The 27,414-nt window shown below is 41.7% G+C and overlaps 2 protein-coding genes across 2 annotated transcripts; both read left to right on the top strand.

Moving 5' to 3' along the window:
- The first annotated feature begins 1,599 nt into the window (after positions 1–1,599).
- On the top strand, positions 1,600–18,596 carry pdcd4a (programmed cell death 4a). The gene is made up of 11 exons (XM_071504125.1): positions 1,600–2,074; positions 8,308–8,610; positions 9,007–9,104; positions 11,148–11,261; positions 11,435–11,656; positions 12,160–12,257; positions 12,991–13,105; positions 15,153–15,260; positions 16,320–16,430; positions 16,602–16,741; positions 17,519–18,596. The coding sequence occupies exons 1-11, from the start codon at positions 2,029–2,031 to the stop codon at positions 17,568–17,570; spliced, it is 1,407 nt and encodes a 468-aa protein (XP_071360226.1). The 5' UTR covers positions 1,600–2,028; the 3' UTR covers positions 17,571–18,596.
- A 1,129-nt stretch (positions 18,597–19,725) lies between these two features.
- mogs (mannosyl-oligosaccharide glucosidase) lies at positions 19,726–26,854 on the top strand. Its single transcript, XM_071503564.1, has 5 exons — positions 19,726–19,826; positions 21,465–21,828; positions 22,442–22,665; positions 22,851–23,044; positions 24,271–26,854. The coding sequence occupies exons 2-5, from the start codon at positions 21,480–21,482 to the stop codon at positions 26,039–26,041; spliced, it is 2,538 nt and encodes an 845-aa protein (XP_071359665.1). The 5' UTR covers positions 19,726–19,826; positions 21,465–21,479; the 3' UTR covers positions 26,042–26,854.
- Positions 26,855–27,414: the final 560 nt, after the last annotated feature.

Below are 27,414 nucleotides of genomic sequence, written 5' to 3'. Positions count from 1 at the left end.
AAACCACAAGAAGAAAACTGAGTATGAAATTATGTGTAGCTGACAGCACGATGGTATCAGTGCTGACAATCACATAATATGAGAACATTGCAGGCTTTTGTAGTCATACATGCTTGTTATGTATCAAGTCATATGCCTTGACAAGACCTGTCCGTTCTTATTGTTCTCAAATGTAATAATTTGCTGTCCCACCAGAAGCATTGCTCATTTTCACCGAGGCAAAGCAGGCTACTGACCTGCTGGGGCCACAAAAACTGCGGAATGAACTGTGTGTGAAGTGGTTGAATGTAATCGAAAATTTGCGCGGGTATATGGTTGACCAAAGCACAGAATCTACCAACGTGATGTAGGGTCTAAAGGTGGGTCCTGCTTACCTAATCTTGAGGCTCATCTTGCAGAGGGTTCCTGTGTCAAAATCTGATTTAAAACCTTAGTTGTTTCAGCCATTACATGTTGCATAAGAGGAAACAGGTGCACCTTTCTGGCTCTGAACTCCAGGCCTAGCCACGTCTGTATTTCCCAGAAACAAAGTCAGGAAAAAGGCGGCACTCCAGATGTCAAAAAGAGCAAAAGAATCACACCGTTTGTTGACCTCTTGTCAGATTTTTATGCACAATCAATAGGGTGTTGCAAATTGTATTTAAAGTGGAGGGACCAGAGGTTTAATAGGGCCCTATAAACTCATCCCCCCCCCCCCAAGACCTCCTGCAATTTAATCCAGCCATGATTATTACAAGCCTCACAGAGGCCAGTTGTTATGCCATGGAGACTATGCTCTGATGCAGATGAAGAGAGGGACCAGTATGTCTGCTGGAGGGGACAAAACAAGGTTTGTAGCGCCACCCGGTGGTGTGGATCTAGATGACGAAAATACTCGTGGACATGTACAGAAAGTTTAACTTTACGTCTCCTTTTCAAAAACTAAAATTTGTCTTTATCAGATAGACGAGATCTGAGAAGCAGTGAGGGAGCGAGAGGGAGGAGGACATGCAACAACATACTCACACACAACCGTGCGCACAACACACAGCAGGGACAGCGTCCCAAACCCACAGATGCCACCATAAGAGATTTAATTTTTAATACAAATAAAATTAACAAAGGTGTATTAAACAGAGCAAGGGCTGCCTTGAAAAGAAAAGTACAGAAAGATGGAATCAACACCACCTACAGTTTTCCGCTCCTCCAGCAGCAAACCTCATAAAAAGCATTATAGTGCTCGAAAATACTGGAATTAAAAAAAATATATTATTTGGCGTCACAAACGGGCTAAACCGATCCCACTCGATGCAATTTGACATAAGGACTTATATGATTATCACATAATGACATCACAGATTGAACTAAAGGATGGAGAAAATTTAAATACAATCAAAATGCCTCATAGCCGCCAATAAAGTAAAATAAAATAATGAAAGTGTATACTAAGAAAGCCAAACATTAGGCAATTTTTCTTTTTCTCCCCCTGCTCTGTGATTGGTCAGGAAGGACCAGCACCCACCCCCCCGACTGACCACTCCCCGTCCGCGTTTTCTCCACGTGACTTCGCTCGGCTCGCTCTCGCAAAGTTAAAAACAGACTTTGTTTATCTTGCTGGCTGTTTGTTGAAATGCTCTCCGACTAGTCTACCTGCCTTTTTCCTTTTTTCCCCCCCCTCAACCCCACGGCTCTACTCTTCCCAGCCCCCCGGCGCTGAGAGGAGTGCTCGGCCTCTCTGCTTCAGTCTTCAGCGTTTCTGCTCCGTTGTAATTCAGTTTCATCTTTTTTTTTTTGTTCTATTCAGCTGAGACCGTGCAGCACGAAAAAAAAGGTAGTCAGAAGGACTTGGAGGTTTTTTTTTTTTTTTTTTTTTACCCCCTCCATCAAGTGCCATTTGTCAAAAAAATTGTTTTGCAATATACAGCTTGCTCTGCACACGTTTAGCTGGTAGTTTTTTTTGGGGGGGGGTGGGGGGTGGGTTTGTTGCAGCTGAAGGCAGGAGGAGAGCACCGTCCGTGAGGATTTTTAACCGAGCACTTGGAGAGGGCCATGGCGACCGAAGTGGATACGTGGTCCACCGCTCCGCAAGCCGACGGTGAGTGAACGCGTTGAGTCGGGCGTTATGTGGCCGCGCCTCGGTGCAAAGTCCCAGGGAGCCGCCGCTGGGCCCTGCTGGCGTGCTCTCCCCGATCCATTGTCCCTGCATGGGATGGGCTGCAGCGCCAGCCATGCTCAACCATGTGCTCCGTTAAACCACACACACATACACACATACATATACTCAACACACACACACACACACACACACAGTGTGAGCTGGTGCAACAATCACTGCACACTGATGCAACATTGCCCTTTCGACGCCGCAACTACAGCCGAGCTCCAATTGCATTTTTTTTTTTTTTTTTTTTAGTTTTTCTAGGAGCTTTGATGCGGTGTTTGTTGTTGAACTGCCTTCACATTTAACCCTTTCACGTTTCTGATTGGACGAGGCCATTGTGCTTACTTCCGCTTTGACAAGTCGTTGTGTGCACACACTGGCCTAGCGGCTGAGACTTTCCTCTGCTGTTTGTCGAGTGAATGCATGACAGAGAATGAGCTGTTTTGGTTCCTGATTTTTTTTTTCTTTCTTTCTTCGCATCTGTCAGTACATTTCTCCGTTTTTAACCCTTATGTAGAGTTGGGACGCAGTGCACAACACATTTGATGCCGCTTTCCTGCAGAAGTGAACAATTCCCTGATAAGCCACAAGCTTGCAGGACTAATCGGTGCTGTTTACTTTTCACACAAATCGACAACAGGATGCGAGATTCAACCGATGTGTTTACCTCATCCTGTCAGTGTCACACACTCCACAATGTGTGTGATTACTAGTTTCAGCCAGTGCACGGTGGCTTTTTAAATGATATCCGAGCTCATGGCACACTGGGATATGTTTTCCTCAGCCTGGCAGTGACGTCGACACGTATAGCCTACTGTAAGAGCCAATGGGAAAGCCTTACATAATCCTTGCGCTGCTCGTTTATGGAAAGGTTATATAAGAAATATATAGTTAGCAGGTTGTAATGTATCAAAGTGAGATTTCATGTGTGTGATTGACATTTATCCCCAGATATTTAATACCTTGATTTATGTTTGTCTAAAAAAAAAAAACACTACAGCTGATTCACCTGAGGTTACACAGAGGTAAACCTGTGACCATGTGAGACACCACATGGTTTGTTACTCGCTTGATATGGTTTTGTTTAGTGTGTGTGTGTGTGTGTGTGTGTGTGTGTGTGTGTTTGGATAAAAGCAGCACAGATGGGCTTTCCTGCATGGACTTGACTGGCCTATTTTCTCAAGAAGGGTCAGCCACGCTTGATGGAGCAGGCTCTGTTGATGAGGTGGACACACAAACACTGTCAAAGACTCTATTGTCTGAGCTGTAAGAAGAAAAAAAAAGAAAAAGGAAAAAAACAGTTCCTCCATATGTTGACTGCACACTGAACTCACACAACGCTATGGGAAGTGTGTAAAACTTTTCGTAGTAGGACACGCGTCTTATCCAACAGTCAGCCAGGCTTTAAAAGTCTTTCCATGTCATCTATTTTGGGATCAAGACTATTGATTACAATTAATCTACCCTATCACTGATTAATTACCAGATCTTAAAGTAATGTCTTTAAATTGCCAGTCTGACTGGTGGCCAAAAAAAGCCCAGTATCTGATTAGTAAGATGAAAATTTGCCAAAATAGTTTGACAAAGTAATATCAACTCAAGGTCTTCTTATGAGCATATTCAGAGCTTTTCTGCTGCGTTTTATGGTCTGCATCAATAGATAGTTGTCAGCTTTGTTTTTCTATTTACTTTTAAATGTGTTAAATCAGCTTAACACATAAAACAGCAACCACCAGGGAGGTGCACAGTTCCTGTCAGTCAGTAGTATATGCAAGTTGTGCCAGCTTGGTCCAGAAGAATGTCTATCTATAATATATTTTTTAGGTATTAGTATCAAAATCCTGAAAAAGCAAATGAACTCACTGTCTGATCTGTTTTTCAGGGGAGCATGAATCACTTTATGTTAATGGCCTGCTGACTTGTCAAGTAGTGTTTCACCACTGATGATCTGTGTGGACTGTGTGTGTTTTCAAGTGACACACAGCCCATCTGCGCTGTGATAAGTGCCCTGTAGGTGCAGATTTAAAGCCTGTGTAGAGCCCCACCTGTGAGAACATTTACATAACTCCCTGGATAAATACATGCACCATGGAAGAAACCCGCTGCCATAAACGTCAAGCCAGATGTCCTCGTGGCCTGCCGAGTACACGTCATGCCAAGGTCTTTGCCTTCTCTTCTTTTGTTAACCCTCCTCCCCTCCATACATTCATGAAAGCCATGTTTGCACACACCATCCGTTTGCATTAAGTCTTTCAGTTTGGAAATAGACAAACCAGCCATGCAAAGAAAGTGCTTTACAGTGCTCTACCAGGGGAGGTCATTGGTTGAGCATTAGGAAACAGAAAACGCACACATACACATGCGATCAGACTCTTAACCGTTTATCTGAGTGTCTCTAATCTTTTGTATGCACCTCCCCTTGCAGTTTATCTGTGTTGTTGCTCTGCAGCCTTTACAGAGGGTGACTCAAGAAGCACAGTCAGCAAAGGCTTCCGCTAAATGAAGTTTTTCATTTTTTCTTTCAATGTATTAAAAAAGAAAAGAAACATAACATTGTTTGACATGTGCCAACTCATACACCTTTATTTGTGTATCGTGTGTGGTCAGTTTCTCATCTTCTGTTGTTACTATTTTCTTTTTTTTTTTATCTTGTAACACAAATCACCACATGCAAACAAGTTTGGGCGACACGTCTGAAACATGTTTTTGAGCAAAACAAAAAAGTTTTTTCCTTCAGTGAAACAACAGTTAAACCCCCAGGACGTCCACACCCTTTACTCCCACTGATAGATAATCACCACAGGGCCATGTACAGTAGGCTTGCTGCCCACTTGTCCCCTGTGTCATTGTGCAGATGTTTATTTGACCTTAGAGGACATCACACATGTGTCTCTGTGCGTGGGTCGACAGAGAAAGCTTAGTAGAAATTTACCCGTTTGACCTGTATTTAACTGAGCTTGAGTCTCTTTTGCCAGGGTCCGGGCTAAAACGGCAGCATCGCTACTTTTCAGAAAATAAGGTACAAAAAGGAGAGGGATGAAGGAAAGAAGGAAGCGTGGAAATGCATAGCGAGCAAGTATTAAAAGCAACATAAAGTTTTCTAGATGCGCCGTTTCTGTCTGTGCTCGTGTGCGAACAGACAAGCTCAATGGGGTCTGTTCATGTTCGACCAGCCGCCTCCACCTTCCATCTATAACCAGTTCATACACAAGTCTGATCAAAAGTTAATTCAGTGAGCACAGTGCTAGCAGTCTCAGATTTGTTGCTACATAGTCCTTAAAATGCACAGGGAATCATAAGACTGGGCTGGTTTCCTCAGCGTCTTGACTGACCCTGAATCAAAGCAGTTTGTGGGGTTAGTTGAGGCTTTTTTTAAAAGTAGAAATTTAAATCTGTGTCATCAGCATAATGATGGGTTGCAGTCCTTACTGCAAAGACTCCCTCCAGACATGTATTAAGATGTATGGAAACACTGTGCTTTGAATAATGGTTTGTAAATGACACCGTCTTCTTCTTCACCGAAAGAAACCCACGACTTAGGAACATGCAGATATTTTTATTTTATGGAGACTTTGTGTTTCCACATCACACTCTGTGTTAAGCGTGTACAGGACAGTGTCCGCAAATCCTGCTCATGCATACAAGCCTTTCAAGGCGAGCACAGGACACTAATTAATGCTTAGCCCACAGTTACATTTATAGTTTTGAAAACTAGGTCTGTCCCGAGCTGAGGTGTGTACAATCTCTGCTCCACTGACCTCCTTCTCATTCACAAACACTGCCGCTGTATGGATACCGAAAAGCTAAATGCCTCAGCACTGCAGCTCGGGCTCACTGGCTGTGTGAGGCTCCCACACAGCATGTAGGGCAGAGGTCCTCTGCTGGTCGGCATCTGACTTTTTAAAAAAAACTGAAACTGTGGGGGCGGTTTTGAAAACCGTCATGACAGCGTTGAGTGGTTTGATATTTAATTTGGTGTATTCTGGTAGGCGGGTTTAAAATAACAGAGTGCAGCTTTATGCGATGGCGACAGTGACACACATCTACCTTTGTTGAGAAGAGACAACAGCTCTTTTAGCAAGTACAGTCCAGCTCTGCGTCGCAGAAGCACATGGTCGTTGCCGTGTCTTTTTTTAAAAGTTAGTTAGCACGGCTGCATTTTGACACGCTTGTTTTGCAACTCTTGTCTTGGCAAACGGCTCTGACTTCTTCTGCCCTCTCATTTTTTTCTTCTGCTCTTTTCCAGTTGGCCGGTCGTGTGTTTTGGCACGAGGCCATTGGTTAGTTCCTAATTTACAGTGCTGGCAGGCCCTGTGGCCTACATGAGGGGAGGAGGAGGAGCAGCAGCAGCAGCAGAAGGAGGAGATGACACATGGTCGGCTGTTTACAGAGTTTTGAGGGCCAAGGGTGTGGTGCTGCTCTTTCTACAACAGGTTAATTCAGGGAGGTGTCCTGTGTTTTGCTCGAAGGTGCTTCCTTTCGTTTGTTGTCCACATTCTTGAGCTGATTGAACGCTGCAAAAGTTTGAGCTCATTTTGAGGCAGGTTGTAAGTTAACTATTTTGTCCTGCAACAAGAAGTATGACAGTGACTCTAGCTGCAACCCTTTTGGTGTTTTTGCAGCGCGGAAACTGCTGCTGCTTGTTAGATTGTTAGTTTTATCTGTGGCTTGGATGTGTTCCCGTCGCCTCCCTCGGTGTGCTTTCTACATCTCCTGTAATCTATAGGGCCATAACTCCTCTAACTGCCTTTTGGGCCCATGCATAAGGGATCTAAGTATTCATTACACCCTCAGACATTCCTCCACCTCCTCCTCCTCCTCTTGCTCCCCTACAGCCCTGTCATGTGACCAGTCGTGGTCCCAACCATGCCATATGTAGTCAGGTCCACACGAACTGCCGCGGACAGATCGCGAGAAGACAGAGGAATAAAAAAAAAAATACTGGTGTCAGCATTTCTCCAGCACATGTTTGCCTTTGCTCCCTCCCTCCCTCCTCCCAGGCCTGCAGGAGCACTCCAATATCTCTTGTTGTTGTTGTTGTTGTTGTAGTATCTCTCTCTCCTCACCTACAAGAACTTGAGATTAGAGTTTAAAAAAAAAATCAGTTAACAGAGATGTTGAGTGTCGCAAGAGTGTGTGTGTGTGTGTGTGTGTGTGTGTGTTTGTGTGTGTGTGTGTGTGTGTGTGTGTGTGAGTGAGAGTGAGAGTGTGAGTGTGAGAACTTGTTATGTTTTGGGTGTTGGTGTGACCTTTGGCTTGGTGTGTAAAGCATGGCCATGACATATGAAGGCGGCTGTAGCACATGCTGTCAGAACACATTGTTTTCAGTGCCCTCAGCTGCTGGTGCTGCCGTACTGTAAAGGTGCTCATGCTGTTCGCTGAATTCACACTAGATAATCTGGTGGTGGTGTTTGTTGCGGAGGTTAATCTAAGACAAACAATATCCGCAAGTGAAGCACTCCCTCAGGAATAACTCGCTTAACATGATTTTGTCTTTTCCACGGGATGCACCCCCCCCCCCCCCCCCCCCCAAGTGCAGCTAAGCCACATTTAACAACCTTCTGTGTTTTCACCAGATTTAGTTTTCGCTGTTGTTGTTATTTGCAGACAATATTAACCTGTTGCAGCCCAACCTCCTCTTTTGTAGCAGAGCTGTGCCATGAGGTTTACTGCACATTTTATTAACGCTGTTTCGGCAGCTGTAAAACGGCACGCTCATGTGATCGGTCCACCAGTGTAGATAAGATAAAAATTTATTTGAATCATTCAAATTCAATTATTAGTGTTTCTTTTTTAGGTTATTAAAGTTTTGTTTGGGAATAATGGCACCACAGTAAAATTACACATATTTGCGCTGCTTGTCCAAAACTATGGTCAAACGAAATAGAGGGACACTTAAACTTTAGACTGTGACAGTTGAGGCTTTCACAGTCAGAAAACCATTTCTTCGTGGACCTCACTTTGTGCACTGGAACAGAAAATGGAAAAGTCCTTCTGCACCCTGCTGAAGCAACACTCTTGTTTAAATGTCACTGTTTGTTGAAGCATTTTGATTGACCCTAGTTCAGTGGACTTAAAAACTGTCCGCTTGTCTCAAGTGACTCAAGGAATTAGCAGTGTTTGTCATCTCCCTATTCTAAACCTGCTCCTCAACTCTCTGATCACAGGGGTGTTCTCTTTTGACGAGAACCTGGCAGAGGCTAACCGTCCCTACAGCGATGACGACGACGCGCTGAACGAGGCCGAGGTGAACGGCAACTGGACGCCCCAGGAGAAAGCGCTGCACGAGGCGCGCCTCAAAGCCAAAGCCAAGCGCCGCCTGCGCAAGTCCTCGTCCCGCAACTCAGCCAGCGAGTCCTTCTCTGAGTCGGGAGATTTGGCAGGTGCTGACCCACACAGTCCAAAAGGCAAAGTCAACACCAACGACCGCAAATCCAGGACGGGCAAGGGCAGAGGCCTGCCAAAAAAAGGTACAGCTTGCAGGCGCAGGTTTTACACACCTGAAGAAAGTTCAGCTTCATAGAGGAGCACTGAAGCACTGAAGCGCTTCCTCTTTTTTGAGGAACAGAAACAAGTGAACAGATAGTTTACAGTTTGAACAGCTGGAGTTGAAAAGGGAGAGGCGCTGATAGAAATGGTCATAGTTGTAAAGACTCTGGTTATGAATCTGTATCAGTCTGTGGTTTTGTGTTTATATATATATGTGCGTGTGTGTGCTGATTGTTGGTTTAGCTGTTTCGTGTGTTTCATGACCTGCCTTTTATTAGCAGCACAAACTGCAACACATTGAATGAAATGCTTATTCCATGAGTCATAATGACAAGCTCCCCTTACGGTGTGTTTGTTTGCTGTCTGCTTGTCTGCAGGTGGAGCAGGTGGTAAAGGAGTTTGGGGGGCTGCTGGGATGGTTTATGAAGATGAGGAGCCTGATGTGCGGGACCCTAACTATGATGAATCTGCTCAGGTGAGTGAGTATGATGGACTGTGGGGTTCAAAAGTTTGAACTCGACTCCAATTAAAACTTGAGACATTTGGTTTTGTGTTGTTTTTTTTTTTAAATTGTGATAGTGATAAAACTTAATACTTAAATTGAAATTGTATTTTTCCACATTATGAAAGAAAGCCTGTACATTTTGACAATCATTGAAGTTGGGCTGCAACCACCATTGTTCACAGTATTGAAAAATACCAATAATTTTCTCAGTTAGTTACGTATATTAGCATATTAGCATTTTAGAGTTTTAGAGTTTTACAGAGTCTAAGGTGACGTCTTCACAGTGCTTGGTTTGTCCAATCAACAGCCCAGAACCCAAAGATACTCGGTTCACATTTGAAAGGGATTATTAAGATAAATTTATTATCACAACAATTTCAGATGAAACTGTTTCAACTCTACATTTAAAGAGAAACAATCTTATTGTGGTGGCATGAAAGTCTTTTTTGGCTCCAAAACAGTGACACGACTCGAGCACCAGCGGTCTGTACGCACATCCTCCCAAGACTGTTTTCATCACAGTTGTTGACCTGCTGTGTGGAGCAGCTTTTTGTTTCAAAGAGGCCCACTGATCAAAGCAGTGTGTGTGTGTGTGTGTGGTGTATTGGACGTCACCTTTATTTCTTGTGTCAGTGATGTTGGAGGGCTGGTGCTGCTGCTGCTGCTGCGACACACTGAATAGAAAAGAGGCTTCGCCCTGTGAATAAAATTATGATTGTTCACACTCAGACAACAAGCATATGTGCTCTTGCAGAATTGCAGAATGTATTGCTCTCTTGTCATTAATTGTAATACCTTGGATGGCATTCCATCCAAGAGCATTGTATCCTCTGTAAATTATACTGCTCTGTTCATGTATTGGATAAATGCGAAGTTGTTCTTATATCAGAAAGTCCTCATGATTTGGCCGACGCTCATTTACAGCACGCCTACACACACGTGCGTTTGATCCAGATGGCTCCATCCCATCACAATCAACAGTGTTTTCAATCTTTAACCCCGTTATCAAGCAAATGCTCTGCGTGATGCTGTAGGCCACGTCTGTTTGTCTGCTGTTAATGGTCAGGCTGACTGGATGCAGAGTGGGAAAGGAGCTTCTGTCAGGCAGAAGTTGATAACGGTTTGGGAACGGCTCAGTGGAGCCAGTGTGATTTGGCCTTGAATGTTGCAGGCACATAGTGGAAAGATGTCAGTGTGTTAGAGGGGAACTGGGACAAAGTGGTGCACAAAAAAAATGGGACATGTGCAGACGGTGACCTTTTGAATCAGGCCGAGGGGATCGCCTGATGAAGGAACAAGTCATTCTGTCTCTTGGAAATTCACAAAATGTAAAAACAATTTCAATATCCCTGCACTGGGAACTATCACATGCTAGGGGATGCCCCCCTTTCATCTTGTTTGACCAAAAGAATAAAGACCTTTTTTTTTCTCTTTTGCCTTTGCTTGGCCAGAAATGATTGTTTTGGTTCCCTCCCATCATCCTCTACAGTCAACAGTCACTTCATGTAACATGAGCAGGAAACAGGAAGATGAATCAGCCTGTTGAACTCTTGGCTATAATCATCATTTATGCCAGGATTTCTGTTTTTTTGGTTTTTTTTTTCCGTGTTACATGAACTTGGGCTTATCGGAAAAGGTGAAGACAATAGAGTGATTATTTTAATGCGCCACATTTTGCAGGACATTGAAATAGGTAAAGTAGAATAGAAAGTAGCTGTGCTACTTTCGAGCAAAACCTCACCTCACCTCACAAGTTAGTTGGACTGGTTTTGACAGATATACTTGCCATTCATGCTTGCAAGTGTTGAAAGAAGATGGAAGTTGAAGTTGTTAGTTTTCTTTACAGGAATACAGAACAGCGACAGATAACACAGGCATTACCAGTGATTTAAAAAAAATATATAATGGTCATTGTTGCTAAATGCTAAATAGCATATTAAAAAAAAAAACTTTGATTCACATGCATCCCCTGTGTTGTGAATATTTGATGATGGTTTGTCTGTTCTTGCACAGGGGGACACCGTTTATGCAACAGTTGTGCCAGAGGTGGATGAGAAGGAACTGGAAAAAATGGTCAACCCAATTGTGCAGGAGTACTTTGAACATGGAGACACAAAAGAGGTCCAGGTAAAGGATTTCAGACGAGTGGGTTTAGAGAATGGATAGAGTTTAGTAACAGTACTGGTTAGAGACTTTATAAGTCTGTACACTTTATATATTTCAGAGTTTACACGTGTATGTTATTGGTTCAGAATTGAAAGGTTGACTCCACAACATTTTTATGTTCTCATCCCTGTCAGATGTTGCTGAAGGGGCTCAACCTAGGCCCTCATAAGTATGAGTTCTCCTCCCTGGCCGTGTCCCTGTCCCTTGAGGGTAAAGCCAGCCACAGAGAGCTGACCTCCCGCCTGCTCTCTGATCTGTCGGGCAAGCTGCTGTCACAGAGTGACATGGCCCGCGCCTTCGACAAGATGCTGAAGGAGCTGCCGGACCTCATACTGGACACACCGGAGGCTCCACAGGTAAAACACCGAGCAGAGAGAGTAGCAGACAGAGCTGCAGATTTCTGCTCAGTGGATCTATAATTGTGTTGTGTGCATAAGTAGCTCTTAAGTGGGTGGGGACACACTGCACTTAAAAGATTAAATACGACACAACATGCATTCAGTAGGTTTTTTTTCATGTAATCTCATGAGGCACTGACTGGTATTACACACTCCAGTAACTTCCCAGTCTCACCATGACACACTGATGGTGCCAAATCGAACGCCGAGGTGTGATTTTCTTTCCATTCTTACTGTATTTTTTTCCTTTTGACTCGCACAGATCAAGAATATGTGTTAGCAGTTGGGATCGCCATCAAAAGGCACAAGCTTGCTAAATCACAATCTGTGCTGTGTGTCTGTTGTAATTAACCCAGAGAATGGTTAGTCTGATTTAAAAGGTATTCTGCGTGTCTCCAGGCAAGGCTTTAGTAAAGTTGCACTATATCTGTACATGTTTTCAAAGATGTTTTCTCTTTCAGATGTTAGGCCAGTTCATAGCCAGAGCCATAGCAGACCACGTCCTCCCCATGTCTTTCCTGGACTGTTACAAGGGCAAAGTGGACTGTGAGCATGCCAGGTGAGTCAAGACAGGCAGAGTTAATATGCAGAGAGCTGCTGTTTCTTCTCCTTCCTTCTTTTCTTATATTTCTTCCTCTTCCTTCTTTTCTTTTATTTCTCCCTCTTCCTTATTTTCTTTTATTTCTTCCTCTTCCTTCTTCCTTCTTCTTTCCTCTTCTTCTTCTTCCTTCTTCTGCTTCTTTTTCTGCTCCTCTTCTTCTTCTTCTTCTTCTTCTTCTTCTTCTTCTGCTTCTGCTTCTGCTTGTGCTTGTGCTTCTGCTTCTGCTTCTGCTTCTGCTTGTTCTCTTTTAAAAAAAATCATTCTTAAATATAGGAGCTGTAAGCTTTTTTTTTTTTTTTTTTTTTTACAGGCTCTTTAGGGTTCTTTAAGGTGAATTAGTGTAGTTAATTTCATGGTCAGATGAGCAAACATAGGTAACAGATGAAGCAGAAACACACTTTGGCATTCCTCCTCTGTGTTGAAAACAGCTGCTACTTTTCACTTTCTTTAAAGAGGAACAGATGTCTGCCTTTCCTGTGGTTCTCTGTGGCTGTCGCATAATGTTTACACAGACTGAAACATCTTTGTTTTTTGTGCCATCATGGCCATTTTAGACCTCCATGCTAATTTGGGTAAATCACTGAAGTCTTGCCAATGTTTTTTTTTTTTTTTGATGTAGTTACACTGTCCATTTTCGATCATACGAAAATCATTTTGTGTGTTTTTTTTGTTTTTTTTTTTTTCTTTCCAGAGTGGCTTTAGACCGTGCTGCAGTGCTGCTGACCATGAAGAGGGAGATGGTGCGTTTAGATAATGTGTGGGGTGTGGGTGGAGGCCTGAGACCTGTCAAACATCTCGTCAAAGAGGTAAGCTCTGGCCAAACTGGGAGAGTGTTGTACATTTTTAAAAACAATAAACGGAGGAGTCACTTGCTTGTTTCCGTATTCAAATTGCTTTAATCCCAACACCTGAGGTTGCAGCGTTTTGTATTGACACGCTCCGCGTCTTTTTTTTTTGGCATTATGTAATGTAAACAGAAGGCAGAGATGCATGCTGGGTAGAGAGCGACAGGCCAGCCCTCTGCTATGTTGCTGTGTCAGCAGGGCACTTTTCTCCCCGGAGAAGTGGGAATTGCAAAAACGAGCGCGCAGGAGGGGCCGACATGAATACACACCCAAGCCCTCAACTGAAACATGCACTTTGAGCGCACACAAACGCACACTTGCACCCCACGTGTTCTCGGCTTTGTCTTTGTTTACAATTATTGTTCCATGATCTGGATTTTCTGGAATTCTGCATGCTAATGTGGGTGTGGATAGTGTGGGAGCCTCAAGAGCACAGCTTGTGAAATTTTAAGTTATGCAGCATCTTAAGAGAACGTGTGTATGTTTAGAAATGAGAGAGTGGTCCGTCATCATGTCCTCGGTCATACAGCGTTGTATAAGCCTCAGTAGCCCTCAGACCCTCAGGCTCTCCTGTCCAACTTCGATTTCCTGCCTGCTTGTGCGCGGCCTCCGGGGCAGCATACTGGGCTGGAGGAGGCACAAGGCCTCTTTGACTCACAGCTCTCACTCTTTTCTCCCCGTTGTTGTCCTTTTTACTTGCAGCCTCTTCTCCTTCTTTCACTTTCTTCATGCTCCCCTCTGTCGCTGTCCTGCCTGTCCACGTTCCGTTTCCCTCCTGTTATGGCTTCTCTTGATGCTCAGATGGCCGCACACTCCCTCAGCTCAGTGAATTAGGCCCAGAGTTGACTCCGATTTGTTGGTTTAGCTCAGAGGCTTTTGCACTTGTTGCATCAATCGCGCTCCTCTCAAATCCCAAGTGATGTGACTAATTGCTCCATAAATAGGTGTAAGTAAAACAGAGCGTGCAGCTCAGTAGAGTGCGTGACATAACCAAGCCTAGTGAAAAATGAATCTGAGACTAAAAGATTCAAGTGCAGCTCTGAACTGGAAGAAATGCTTCTTTTTTTTTTTCTTTCTAACTGACTTCAAGTTGCCAGGTATATCAGACATGTGTGCCAGGTTCTGTTTCCCAAGGAGGCCAGGTTATTGCTGGAGTAAAGCCCCTCATATAGCGTGGATGAAAACACTTTTGAGGGACAGGTACCTCCAGGTGTTATTGAGCTCTGTGTATTCAGCCCTGTGAATGCATACAGATGACAGGTGTTTTTTTTTCTTCGAACAATATAAAGGCTGGAGCCAAGAAAATGAAAATAAATTTAGCAGAATCTAGACTTCAGTAATAATGATACATTTGATGTATAAGTGCCTTTCAAGACACCCAAGGACACTTTACAAAGCGAATAAAACATTGAGAAACATAAACAAGATAAAACACTGTCAAGGTAAAACAATATATGGATGAATGAAAGAATTAGATACATATACATAAACATAATATGTTGTGACTTAAAAGAAGCAACAGATGAGCACTGGAACAGAGTCAGGGGGAGAGTGTTCCAGAGGTTAGGCCCTCTCACCCATAGTGCCATACTCACCAATCATTTAACAAATAATTTTCTTACTCGCAAATTAATTTAGACAAATTCTACCTTGGCTGTCCATTCTTGCTATTAGGTTGCAGCTCATGGACTCACCATTTTATGCAGATATTTCAAGGAAAACGCCTCACAGAGCAGTGAAGGGATTCTATTTTTCCTTTGTATGGTTCTTGACAGGATGAGACTGTGCCCTTTTGTCTATCCTATACTGTCCTGCTTCCCTTTCTTTGATAGTCTTCAGAGACACAACAACCCTCTCTAGATACAGTACAGTTTCAGGTCTCCAGCTGTATTTGGTGTAGTTTACACACATTGTCAATAACCTGTTATGACCACAACCTAGAAATCCCAGTGATTAAGATCAAAGAGAACAACAGAGGTTCTATTGTGTATGTGTGTGTTTGTTTCAGATGAACCTTCTGCTCAAAGAGTACCTGATATCAGGAGATGTGTCAGAGGCAGAGCACTGTCTGCGGGACCTGGAAGTCCCCCACTTCCACCATGAGCTGGTCTATGAGGTACTACAGGCCTGATGTTTTGTGTCACTCTTCAATGTTTACTGTTTTTAGTACAAGTTCTAGCATAAATCAGCAGAGATGTCAAACAGTCTTGTGTCATATTTCTGCACGTTTTTGCTAAAATGATGAGGATAAGTTAACAGTCAAATCAGGAAATTTAATCTTTCTTCTCTCTCTTTGTCTAGTCAAGTAAACTAATGAGCAAAAATGAAAGAGAAAAAAAAATCTCTTCAGACTTTCATTTCTGTTTTCTGCCAAGGACAGTGCGTGTTTGGCAGCAGCTTCCTCTCATTTGCATTACATGTATTATTAGCAAAGCTCAGTACAAATCAATCACTCCAAAATGGTGATTGCATAACACTGAACTGTCTATCCTCCATACAGATTGCTCAGTGAGGTTTTCATTTTTGGGTACAATGTGTTACTGAATGTTTTATTTGTGATGGACTTTCTGTTTGTCAAAAGCCTTTATTCTCTAATGTATTTTTTTAAAAAAAGGAAATATTTGTATGGCATCTACTTGTGGAAGTATAAACATGTATTGGTTGTTTACCAGGTCTCCAGTGTACACACAATTAACACAGACTTGGACAACAGGTTTTTCTTTTCCAGATTAGACAAACATGGGGACAAACATGTTGCATCCGAAACAGCAACTGCTCAAAGTCAAAAACTTCAGATTCTGGATTTTCTGAGGCACACATATATTAATATAAATGTGTGTATGTATACGTGTCTCATCTCATGTTATGAGCTTTTAGCACTGTGTACATTTGTCCAGCTCTGTGCAGTGTGTGCTACATATGCTGCCATGTTGAAAGGTAGAGGACGGTGAAGTCATGTTGTCAGTCTTACCCTCACCTTGTCCTGTTGTGAAAATGCCTCCCGTGTGGGTCCAAACATTGCCACCATGTGGTGGAATGTGCGACTTTCGCACGTCTGAAAAAATCCTTGATCATCACAGACAGATTATTTCTGCCGGTATTTGACTTTAGAACAGACACTGGTGCAGAACATCTCCCTCTCTTATACTTTATGTTGTGTATTGTTGTTTTTCAGGCTATAGTGATGGTGCTGGAGTCCAAAGGGGACACTGCCAGTCTTATGATGATAAAGCTGCTGCAGTCCTTCTGGAAAACAGGCCTCATCACTGTGGATCAGATGAACAGGGTCAGTCTCTTAATGCAATCCTTTTTTTTTTTTTTTTTTTTTACCTAACTGAATTTAAAATATCTTCCTCTGTGAGAGAAAGAACAACAAATGTTACACTTAATTTAAAAGTTCATGAGCTTTTATGCATGTCGTAACACTATCCTTGTTTATACATTGTTCCTCATGTAGGGTTTCCAGCGTGTCTACGATGAACTCCCTGAAATCAGCCTGGATGTGCCACATGCTCACTCGATCATGGAGACCTTTGTGGACCTCTGCTACCAGGAGTCTGTCATCACCAAGCAGCTGAGAGATGCCTGTCCCTCCAGGTTAGTTATGCAATAATTAGCATTTCAAAACTTTATTTATTTATTTATTTATTTATTTGACAGGCACAATGCATGTTAATGAACATCAGTACAAAATACATGATGTAAACATGCTGGATTATAGCAAAAATGCTAATTTACATCCGTACTCCCGAGGCAGGTAACAGAAAACTGAAAACATTACAAGTCACAATACACATATACAAATATAAGGCACACAAATAAAAGGACAAATGCATTTCGCTGCATACTGAGTTAAAAGTGATCATGAAGTGTTAAGCCATTCCAATATTTACTTAGGTACTTAACATGTTTATCATAAAAGGGTCACAAATTCAAAAACAATTTCCTTAAACAGCTGGGAACTGTAGTTTTTTAGTGAACACTAGGAGTAAATAGGGCTTTTTAAAGGGGACTATTTTCAGACAGAAGATAAATGCATTTGATCCTCTTTTGAGTATTTACAGGAGAGCTTGAGTCACAATAAACTACAGTGCCCATATTCACAGTAGTGAGGGAACATGTCACCTAATGCAAAACAGCAGCGTACTGGTGTGTTTTAAAAGGTTTCAGACACTGGCACAGATGAATAAGCTATAAACTTTTGGTTTCACAGACAACACTTGTTAGTAGGATCAACTCATTTTTAGTTTTGGTCTTTTAACAGGATTTGTTGACAATTAGACAAATACAACATAACCATCCCTAACATTTTAATCATGTAAGATGTACACCAAAATTATACCAACATCTCTCAATTGTTATTTTGTCCACCAGAGGGCGGAAGCGCTTTGTGAGCGAAGGAGATGGAGGAGTGATCAAGAATTAATCAACAAGAGGAAGAGGAAGAGCAGGAGGAGGAAGACGAGGAGGGGTGTCCACAGGTTCTCACAGCCTGTTTCTGTTCCAGCATGTTCTCCTGAAATCGGTCATGCTGGCAGTCTAAGGTTTCCGTGTTCCTCTCCTGATAATGTTGTCATTAAACCAGCGTTGACGTTCGGTGAAAGCAGACTGAAGAGCGGCCTAAGCGTTCAGTTCCCTTCATCTTGTTAATCACTGTTTTTGACATTTTTGTAAGAATATTCTTTATTTCTGGGGTCGATGTTCCCCCGTTGCCTCAGTCTTTGTACCTGTTTGTCAAGAATAATTCATGTCAGAGCTGCAGAAGACAGACAGGTGGACAGGTTGGGTTTTGTGGGAGATGTGTTTGGTGGTTAGTCTCTTGCTTTGCTTTAACTGATGCTACTTTTTTTTTTTTTTCACATTAAGCACTATAAATGGAAAAAAAAGCACTTAATAGACAGAGCATACAATACAACAAAGATCTTAACCTTTTTATTTTCTGCTACAAATGATTTGAAATCATTTCAAGGCTGCCATTCTTTTTACCCTCTGGTTCCACTGGTTCTATTGATCTCTTCATGAACAATGTTTTTTTTTTTTCAATCACTTTGTACAGCACAGCAATCAAAGCAAGAGGTGTTTGGGCACTGTTAGGGTTTTGTTGCATTAGGGCAAATATACATTGGAAGAATAAATTGGGGTTAATGTGTGTAAATACAATTGAAAACCAGTATTTTGAGCACTCTGACTTTGCTTGGATTTAATGTATTTACAGTCACATGGTCAGCAGTGGATTCTGGACAGGTAACCTTAAATATAAAGCCAAACTTGCTCTAGACAACGCAATTAATTTGGAAATTTTGGAATATGTTTAATATGTCTGTGAGAGGGCAACCATGACATGTTGGGTATATTCAGATCTTTCTGCCACTGTCTGTAAAAGTTTTACATGTTGACCAAAGTTAAAGATGTGGATTAAAAAAAAATATTAAAAAAAGGCAACAAAATGAAATTTCCGCTTTGGTTTGTTTTTTCCCATGCCAGCAGTATTAGAAGGACTAAACCAGGAGTAAGTGACTTCCCATTTTTCTCCATGACTATTGATCACAGCAGGTGTTTAAAAAAAAAAAAAAAAAAGTTAACTTAAACCTTTTATTGAAAAGTTTTTTAAGGCCAAAGGTTGGATGTTTGTTTTTTTTGCCTCCTAAAGCTCTGATTCTTGACACAATTTATGGTACATACAGTCTAAGTTGCCTGGTTATGTGTCTTAACAGCACAGCTTTATCATGCCTACAGTGTAAATAAATGATCGAGGGAGATCTATGTTAAATGGTGCATATTTGGAAACTGGTGTAATTCACAAGACGTATTAATTCATGCATGCAGCTATCCACTGTCAAGTAGAGGCTATAATGTTAATGTTTTGTATTCCTACAGTCATATTTGTACAATTGATTTATTTTGGATCAAACTGTTCACAACACACTGTCTTACAGAAGACGTTCATTTTCTATATTTCAATAAAAATGACATATTTCCCTCTATAAAGTCATATTTGCATTTTTTTCCTTCTCAGTCAGGTATGTTTCTTATTTGGCAACGTCAATGTACAGATAACATTTGGATATAGGGTTAAACAGCAAGACATAAGAAACAATACATATATTACAAATAGGTGGAACTGCAAACTGTCTTGAAGTTGTAGGAATTTTGTATTTTTATTTATTTTTTAATCTGTCAAAGGGAGGGCATCAGTTTTTAGAAGATGGCTGACTAATAAAAAGTTACTTTTGAACCAGTTGTCAAAAATAACCTTATTTTCTAGTACCAATGCCCCTATTATTCAAATTAAAGTAGGCTACTTATGAGGACAGAAAGTGTGTTTGTAAAGCAGACGCCATGATCCTAGCGAGTCTGTGAAAGAGTACAATTTTGTACAGTTTGAGAGGGAATTTAGTGAAAATGTAACTGCATAGCAACAGGAAACTTGAAATTATATACTGAAATATAACTTTTCAGAATCGGTTTGAGTCAATTCATTTTGAATATGGAGCTCAGAGTTGTAAAATCATAATATTTTCTCTCCCATTTTCATTGATGGGTATGTGTTCTCTTTCCGCCGACATCACCCAAACGCAGCACGGGGAGCAGAGTACACGTCAGTGGCAGCGAGTACTGATCAGGAAGTGGCTAGTTAGCTAGCAACGGAGAATGAGCAGCTGAGATTCTGGTATTTTGACAGGTCGGTAATCGTTTTCTCACTGAACATTAAGATAGCACTGCGTCCTGGAAGCATATTTTATTAGCTGCTGACTAACTAAAGCCATATTACATTGCGACGGCTGGTCGTTATCGCTAAATCTGACATTATCTTTACTGTATTACTAGCGTGCAAACCTCAAGGCAACGTTGCTTTACCGGGGCGTAACAGCGGGTTACCGGCTGAATGTGCTCTGGGTAAAACAGGTGTCGGTGATTTTAACCGGAGACGCTTTGTCTATAAACTGTGTTTAATCCCTTAAATAGTAGGCGACGTAAGAACACATTATTTCTGTCAACATAAGCCATGCAAGATTAGCTAAACCCCGCTGTCTTTCGCCTGAGACAATACAAGAGGCTCCGTGACCCACCACAGAAATAATAAGGATGTTTTTTTTTAATCTCATAGATGTTACCAAATGATGTGCTGTAAATACTAGTATTAGATGTGTTTCTCTTGTTTTTAACATGACAGTTTGTCAGGTGCACTTGACTGAGACCATAAAGCAACAGTCCTGCCATTTATCCTGCCTGCTCAGCAGGGCTGCAACGAGAGGAGATTAAATCAGTCGATCACTAAAAAAATGAATCAACAACTCATTTGAGCTGTTTGCGTCTTTCCTGTCATTTAACTCGTTTTGAGCAAAAATATAAAACATTTGACCCATTGATTGAAAGTCTTTCTGTGTCTCTTTGTGGTCATTTTGCATCTATTTTTACATTATTTGTGTTTTGTGGTCATTTTGTATCTTTTTGTAGTTAATTTGTGTCAAGTTATACTCATTTTGTGTCTCTTTGTGGCCATGTGATTGACTTTATAACAAGCAGTATTAACGGCCACTTCATGCTAAGGCTCTGGGATAAAGGCCCCACCTGACAGGACCTGGAGCCTTATTGGCCTGTAAAATGTCCTGTTCATATGTATTTTGGTCACAGTTCTTTAACAAAACAATCAAACAAACATGAGGGATCTGTATCCAGATTGTTTGAAGATGTTCTGTGTGTTTACTGGCCTCAAAAATCAACAATAACTCGGGCTATAATGATATAAATGGAATTGACAAAATATTAGAAATGCCTCTTTGTCTAGCATAATAAAGCTTAACAGCACCACAAATTGCAGCCTCCAAAATGACCATGAATTTGATTCAACTGACAACAGACAATCAGTTATCAAGTGAAAAATATTATATTCAATAAAATTACAATTGTCGTAAAAAAGATCAGATGATTAAGCTTTAGAATTTCCAAGGGGTGTGAAAGAACGTTGCTTGAGAGCTGTTTTCAGTATGTTCAGTTTAAAAGGTGTGTGTCATCCCTGATTCCAGCTCTGCTAAGAATGATGCATTCATATGGGATATCTAAGGTTAAAGAAAATTATTGGATCCTGTCATTTAATATGTACTATAATTTATTTAATTTGCTCCATATTTGTCATGAAATCTGAACAAAAACCTACAGCACAGAACAGCATACAAATTCAAAAGAAGGGTTGGTAGATGAATGCAGAGAGAATGATTATTTTAAACAGAGCTTTGCCTATCTGTTCCCTTGACACAGCTACACACAGAGCAAAATATTTAAATCCTAATATCTTCCTCCTTCCTCCTCTTGTCTCCAGCTTCAGAAGGGCAGGATGGGCAGGCAGAGGAAGAGGGTGGTGAACAGTGAAGCTGCTCCCCTTCCAAGGAAAGATGAGAAGCCCTCTGCATTTCACCGCAAGGAGAAGAAAAAGAAAGTTGATATTGGCAAAGTCTTCATCAACATCTCCATTGGCCTTTGCATATTCAGTCTGATCTGGTTCTTCTACGCACTCTACATGCGGTCCAGCCTAGCCAAACGGGTGGTGACTCTGCACCCGTCACCTTCTGTCCTGGATGCCAATAGCAGCAGTGCCAAAGTTTCTCCAGAGAGGTTCTGGGGCTCATACAGGCCGCAGGTCTACTTTGGCATGAAAACCAGGAGTCCCAGGTCGATTGTGACAGGTAGGCCTACGCTTCAGAGTCAAACTGAAACTGATGAGAACATTTATGTAGGGATGGTTAAAAGAAAATATGCCATTAGCATAGTATTCCTGTAATATTGCACACAGGGAATATAACCTGGGATTTATATATAGGTGTGATGATAATGTGACCATATTTTGGAGATGCTATTTCTCAAAATGTCTTTTTAGAAATACTACTCATTTGTTGCTGGATCATTGTTTATTTAATCTAATGAATTCAAAAGAAAAACACAATGACAAAATCACAAACTATATTTTATCTTATATCATGATTATAATGTTTGCATACTGCATACATCTGTAGGGTACATTTTCTGATTTAAAGCTGTAAACATACAGTCACTGAAAAACAATACAATAATACAGTCATTTGGATGTAATATTCTAATGTGTCAATCACTAATTAATCACAATGCATTACTGACAAAAGGTGCACGGAGACTAGACAGTTGTCTGGAATTACCTTTTATCTGAAACTGTTGACAAGTAGTTTTTGTCACAGACTAAGGAGCATAATTTAACAGCTTTATTTAGTCATCCTCTGTGCTATACAACCAAGTTTATTTAATTTCATTATCATATTTCCCCAGGCATGATGTGGATGCGTCAGTTTTCTGACATGGACGTAAACTTGAGGCACACTTGTGAGCAGGGAGATCGTTTGCAAGGCTATGGCTGGTTGATGCATGACGGGATCACCTTCGGTGTCCAGGAAATCCGAGACAACGATTTCACCCTCACCACAGAGTTTGTGAAGAGGATGGGAGGGAATCATGGAGGAGACTGGACCTGGAGGATAACTGCCAAACAGCATGTGAGTTCTGACTGTGTTTATTGAGCTTTTCTGGATGTGCATGCAAATGTTCCCTTACATGACCCAACAGTTACAGTTACAGTTTTTTTGCCGTGGATATTGCAGTCAGTGGTTGTATTTGATGTTTTCTGTTTGAAATATTGATGATTTTAGGGATGCTGATTTCTTCTGTCTTTACCCACCAGAGCTCTGCCCCTCAAGCGCCAGTCATCTCCCTGATGTTTTACGCAGCAGCAGACACACAGGGCTCACTGGAGGCTCACGTGGAAGAGAGAAACCGCCTTGCATCCATCACTGGTTTCTCAGAGGAGCTTGGAAACTTTAAGATCACCTTCCGAAAGCCTGTTACTGGGGAATTATCGAGCGCTAAATATGCCAGGTAAATGGATAAACACAGGAATTAATGTTAAAGTCAGTAGTTCTTTCAAAGAGTGATCATAATTAAGAAAGCCGGGGGAACTTTGTGTAGAATGACTGCCAGTGCTCAGTTTTATCAGGAGTAAAGATAATCAGCAAAGCAAAGGAAGGGATAGTCAGCAACAACTGATCCAAAAAAACTTTGGTTAACTAATTAATTTAGCAAATGATCACAACAGATATGTTTGCAGTGCTGATCCCAATAGTTTACTTATCAATCAGTGAAGCTAAGAACAGACATGTGTAGATAACGCTTGACAGGAATGTGAGAAGACATTGTTAGTGCAACACCCTTAAATAACAGTGTACATGTGGTAAATTATGATGTGTGATGAAACACCAAATCTTTTATAGCAGAGAAGCATTGTTTGAGTGACCCTGAATGTGGCCTGTTTTCACTGCTCTAGATTGCCAGCATCAGATGTGTGGTCTTTTACAGTTTGGATGTTTGGATGATACTTGGTAGTACCTCATGATGTGTTGTTGTGTGGTCCTACATACAACAGTGGGGGGGGGGAAATGCAACCACTAGATGGCAGCAAAAGCAGCATTTTCATTGTTTGTGTGTGTGTGTGTGTGTATATGTGTGTGTATATATATATATATATATATATATATATATGTGTGTGTGTGTGTGTGTGCGTGTGTGTGATGTGTGTGTGATATGAAAAGCCAAAGAAAACCAGACCTTTACCCTAAGGGCTCTACTGTTCTACTGAAACACCACAGCTGTGATTTAATCAGTGAAGGTGTTCTTCCACCTTGAAAAAGAACCTCCACTAGCTGTCTGCTAATAGCATTCAAAAGAAGCACCAGTATTTCACAACTTTTAGAAGGACCAGAGAAGACCAGCATAGCAAAACAGAAAGGTACAGTATGCAGTGATAGAAATGATAAGAATTGTATGAATTATGAGTTATCGTAGGAAGATGGATGATGTAGTGTAAGTGGGAGTTTAAAGTTTGATTTTTACTGTGACCAGTCACTTAACCTCTGAGTCATCAGTACAACATGAGACAGCAAAGGCTAAGATACAGTTAGCTGAGGCTACCTAAGCATAGCTAGTGCAGTTAAGATCACTTGTACAGCAGTAACTCACTAAAAACAACAGTAAAGATTTTTGTGACTGCTTTTGTTTCATAGATTTGAAAGTGCAGACCAGTTAACAATGGTTTCTTATCTTTTCAGTTACAACTATCTTCAGACTGTGTCTCCTGGCTTGGAGAAGCTGACTGACATTGTGAAGCACAGTCTGAACCACAGGTTTGTCTACAGCCCTCCCTCTGGTGAGAAGCGGCATTACATTGCTGTAGACACCTACAAGCCTCCCCATCAACAAAACCAACAGAAACCTGCTGACACAAGGAAAGAGAGTGACTTTGTGGTTTACCAAGTGACCGTCCAGACACCGTTCCAGATTGAAGTTCTGTTTGAGTCTGGAAGCTTCCACAATCGTCCCAACCAGCTGGTGGGCTCAATCATGACCCAGGAGCTGGAGAAGAGGAAAGCTGAGTTTGATGCCAAATTTGAGAGGACTTTTGGGCTTGAGAGCAAAGGTTTTAACCAGGCGCATGTTAAGTTTGCCAAAGCAGCGCTGAGCAACATGTTGGGAGGAATGGGCTACTTCTATGGCCAGTCAGTGGTGCAGTCAGTCTACAACGAATACCCGCTCCTGTACCCTGAAGGTGCTTTATTCACTGCTGTACCGTCACGTTCATTTTTTCCCAGAGGATTCCTTTGGGATGAGGGCTTTCACCAGCTGCTGCTTAGTAAGTGGGATCCCCAGGTGACAAGGGAGGCTATTGCCCACTGGATAGACCTAATGAACATGGAGGGTTGGATCCCACGTGAGCAGATCCTGGGAGATGAGGCTCGCAGTAAGGTTCCAGCTGAGTTTGTAGTTCAGCGGAACGAGAATGCCAACCCACCAACTCTTTTCTTAGCTCTTCAGGAACTTATTGAACAGCTCTCTGCTAATCCAGACAAGGCAGCTTTTCAGCCAACTTTGCCTTTCCTCCGACGGCTCTTCCCCAGACTGAAAACCTGGTTTGAATGGTACAACACCACACAGACAGGACCTGCACCCAACTCCTACCGCTGGCGTGGACGGGACAAAGACACCAATCTGTTCCTCAATCCCAAAACCTTGACTTCTGGGTTGGATGACTATCCTCGAGCATCACACCCCTCAGCAGATGAGCGGCATGTGGATTTGCACTGCTGGATGGCCTTGTCCTCAGGCATTATGGCTAGTGTAGCCCGGCTTCTAGGCGAGTCCTATCAGACCTATGAACTTTCCCACCAAGTTCTCAGTGACAACAACCTGCTGAATGAACTTCACTGGTCAGAACAACTTCGTGCTTTCAGTGACTTTGGCAACCACACTCAGGCCGTGTCCTTGCAGCAGGAGAAGGTGTATGTACCTCCCGGGCAACCTCGTCATCAGTTCCCTGTGGCTCGCCTTGTGCGCTCAGTCCGCAGGGCTCCCAAGCTGCAGTATGTTAATGCCTTGGGTTATGTTAGCTTGTTCCCCTTCTTACTGCACATCCTCCAACCTGATTCACCAAAACTCGAACACATCTTCCGAGACATGAGAGACTCCAATAAGCTGTGGACACCCTATGGCTTGCGTTCACTCTCTAAGGCTGATCCCCTGTATATGAAGCGAAACACTGAACACGATGCCCCCTACTGGAGAGGCCCAATTTGGATTAACATCAACTTCTTGGCAGTGAGAGCCCTCCATCACTACAGCAACACAGAAGGGCCATACCGAGAAAAGGCAGCTGCTCTCTATGAGGAACTCAGGACTAACATTATCAATAATGTTTATAGGCAGTATGTTGAAACAGGATATATCTGGGAACAGTACAATGACAGCACTGGCAGGGGCCAAGGAAGCCACCCCTTCACTGGCTGGTCAGCACTGACAGTATTAATGATGGCTGAACAGTACTGATACTGTAGAGTTCATTTAATGTTTTCTAAGATGCTGGCCCTCATTCATCTGGATGAGATTGAAACACCGTGACCAGGTGTTATAGAAATGTGACTTGACTGGTTGATAAAACTCCACTTAGAAGATCCAGCTGTCAAACAGGCATTTATGATCTCATTTCCATAAATAACCTTTAATTAAAATAACAGGTTTCTCAAAGGTGTTCTCTGAAGGGCAATTTCAAACAAGTATAAGTGCAGCTACCCTGACTTTGCTGTATGTGGAGCTAAGCACTGTCTAGTGCTTCAGCTATGTACTTAAGATGCATTTTACTTAATGAAATCATAATACTGACACCTTGACACATCTGCACATTCACTGCAATCTTTAATATTGAAAATGAAGACAGATATACTTTTACTTATAAAGCAGGAAATTAGTGGTCTTTGAGGAAGGATTCATTCTTTCCCACTAGATGTGAGGACAATTTTAAATGGACAAGTGTTAACAGATTCGTCACAAGTTTCTGGGAAGATGCGCGCATAAATGAGCATGATGTGCTGTCACTTAACAAATGAGGGACTTCATCGTTACATGTGCCATTTTCTCCTTTAATCTATCATATGTCCTTGGTTCTCTGTCTTAATGAATGATGATTTTGATATTTAATTGTTTAAAAAAAGTTCTATACAGTCTTGCTCAACATTTCTAAAATGACAGCTTCTAAAAGCAGCCCTATTTTGTATACACAGCCTGTGGTTTGACTGGCAGGGATTACAACATGGACTGTGACACTGGTCTCGTTTTGTTAAAAACAATAAATGGTTTAAATAATTTTTTGTCAGACTTTTTTTGGTAATGTTGGTATGTGACCGATATTGATGGAAGCAAATTGCAAATTTTATCTAAGATTGTAACTACAATCTCTGTTTGAAATAGTAGAGGCAGAAAATAACCATTCGCATCTGTCCTTATGGCTCAGACCCTGACACTCCTTTGCACTGGGCGCTTGTAACTGGTGATGTCTGAATATAAGATTAATCTGTCGCTGCTCGTGAGTTAGTGTGGATGAAAGTATCATTTGATTCTCACAAATAAAACGGACCACTAAGTAATCTGTCTATCCAATCACAATTGATTAATCTATGTCTTTTAAGTGATGTAAAAAAAACATGACTAGAACTATATCTCACTTAATCTTAGATTTAATATAATAAATTATGATTTATGAAATAAATGAATATACATATATTTATAAATAAATGACAGCAAGAAAGAATACACTGAACAAAATAACTATATATGTTAAACATAAAAATACAATTCATTAATATGTTTGGTTCCTCTATGTTATAGTACATTTGTATATGGTAAATAGACATAAGTCTGCCTGG

This window comes from Trachinotus anak, unplaced genomic scaffold (assembly GCF_046630095.1).
Source record: "Trachinotus anak isolate AG129_WGS33_773 ecotype Australia unplaced genomic scaffold, CSIRO_AGI_Tana_v1 ptg000019l, whole genome shotgun sequence".
NCBI classification, from domain to species: domain Eukaryota; kingdom Metazoa; phylum Chordata; class Actinopteri; order Carangiformes; family Carangidae; genus Trachinotus; species Trachinotus anak.
This window is presented reverse-complemented; position numbering and strand designations above follow the sequence as displayed.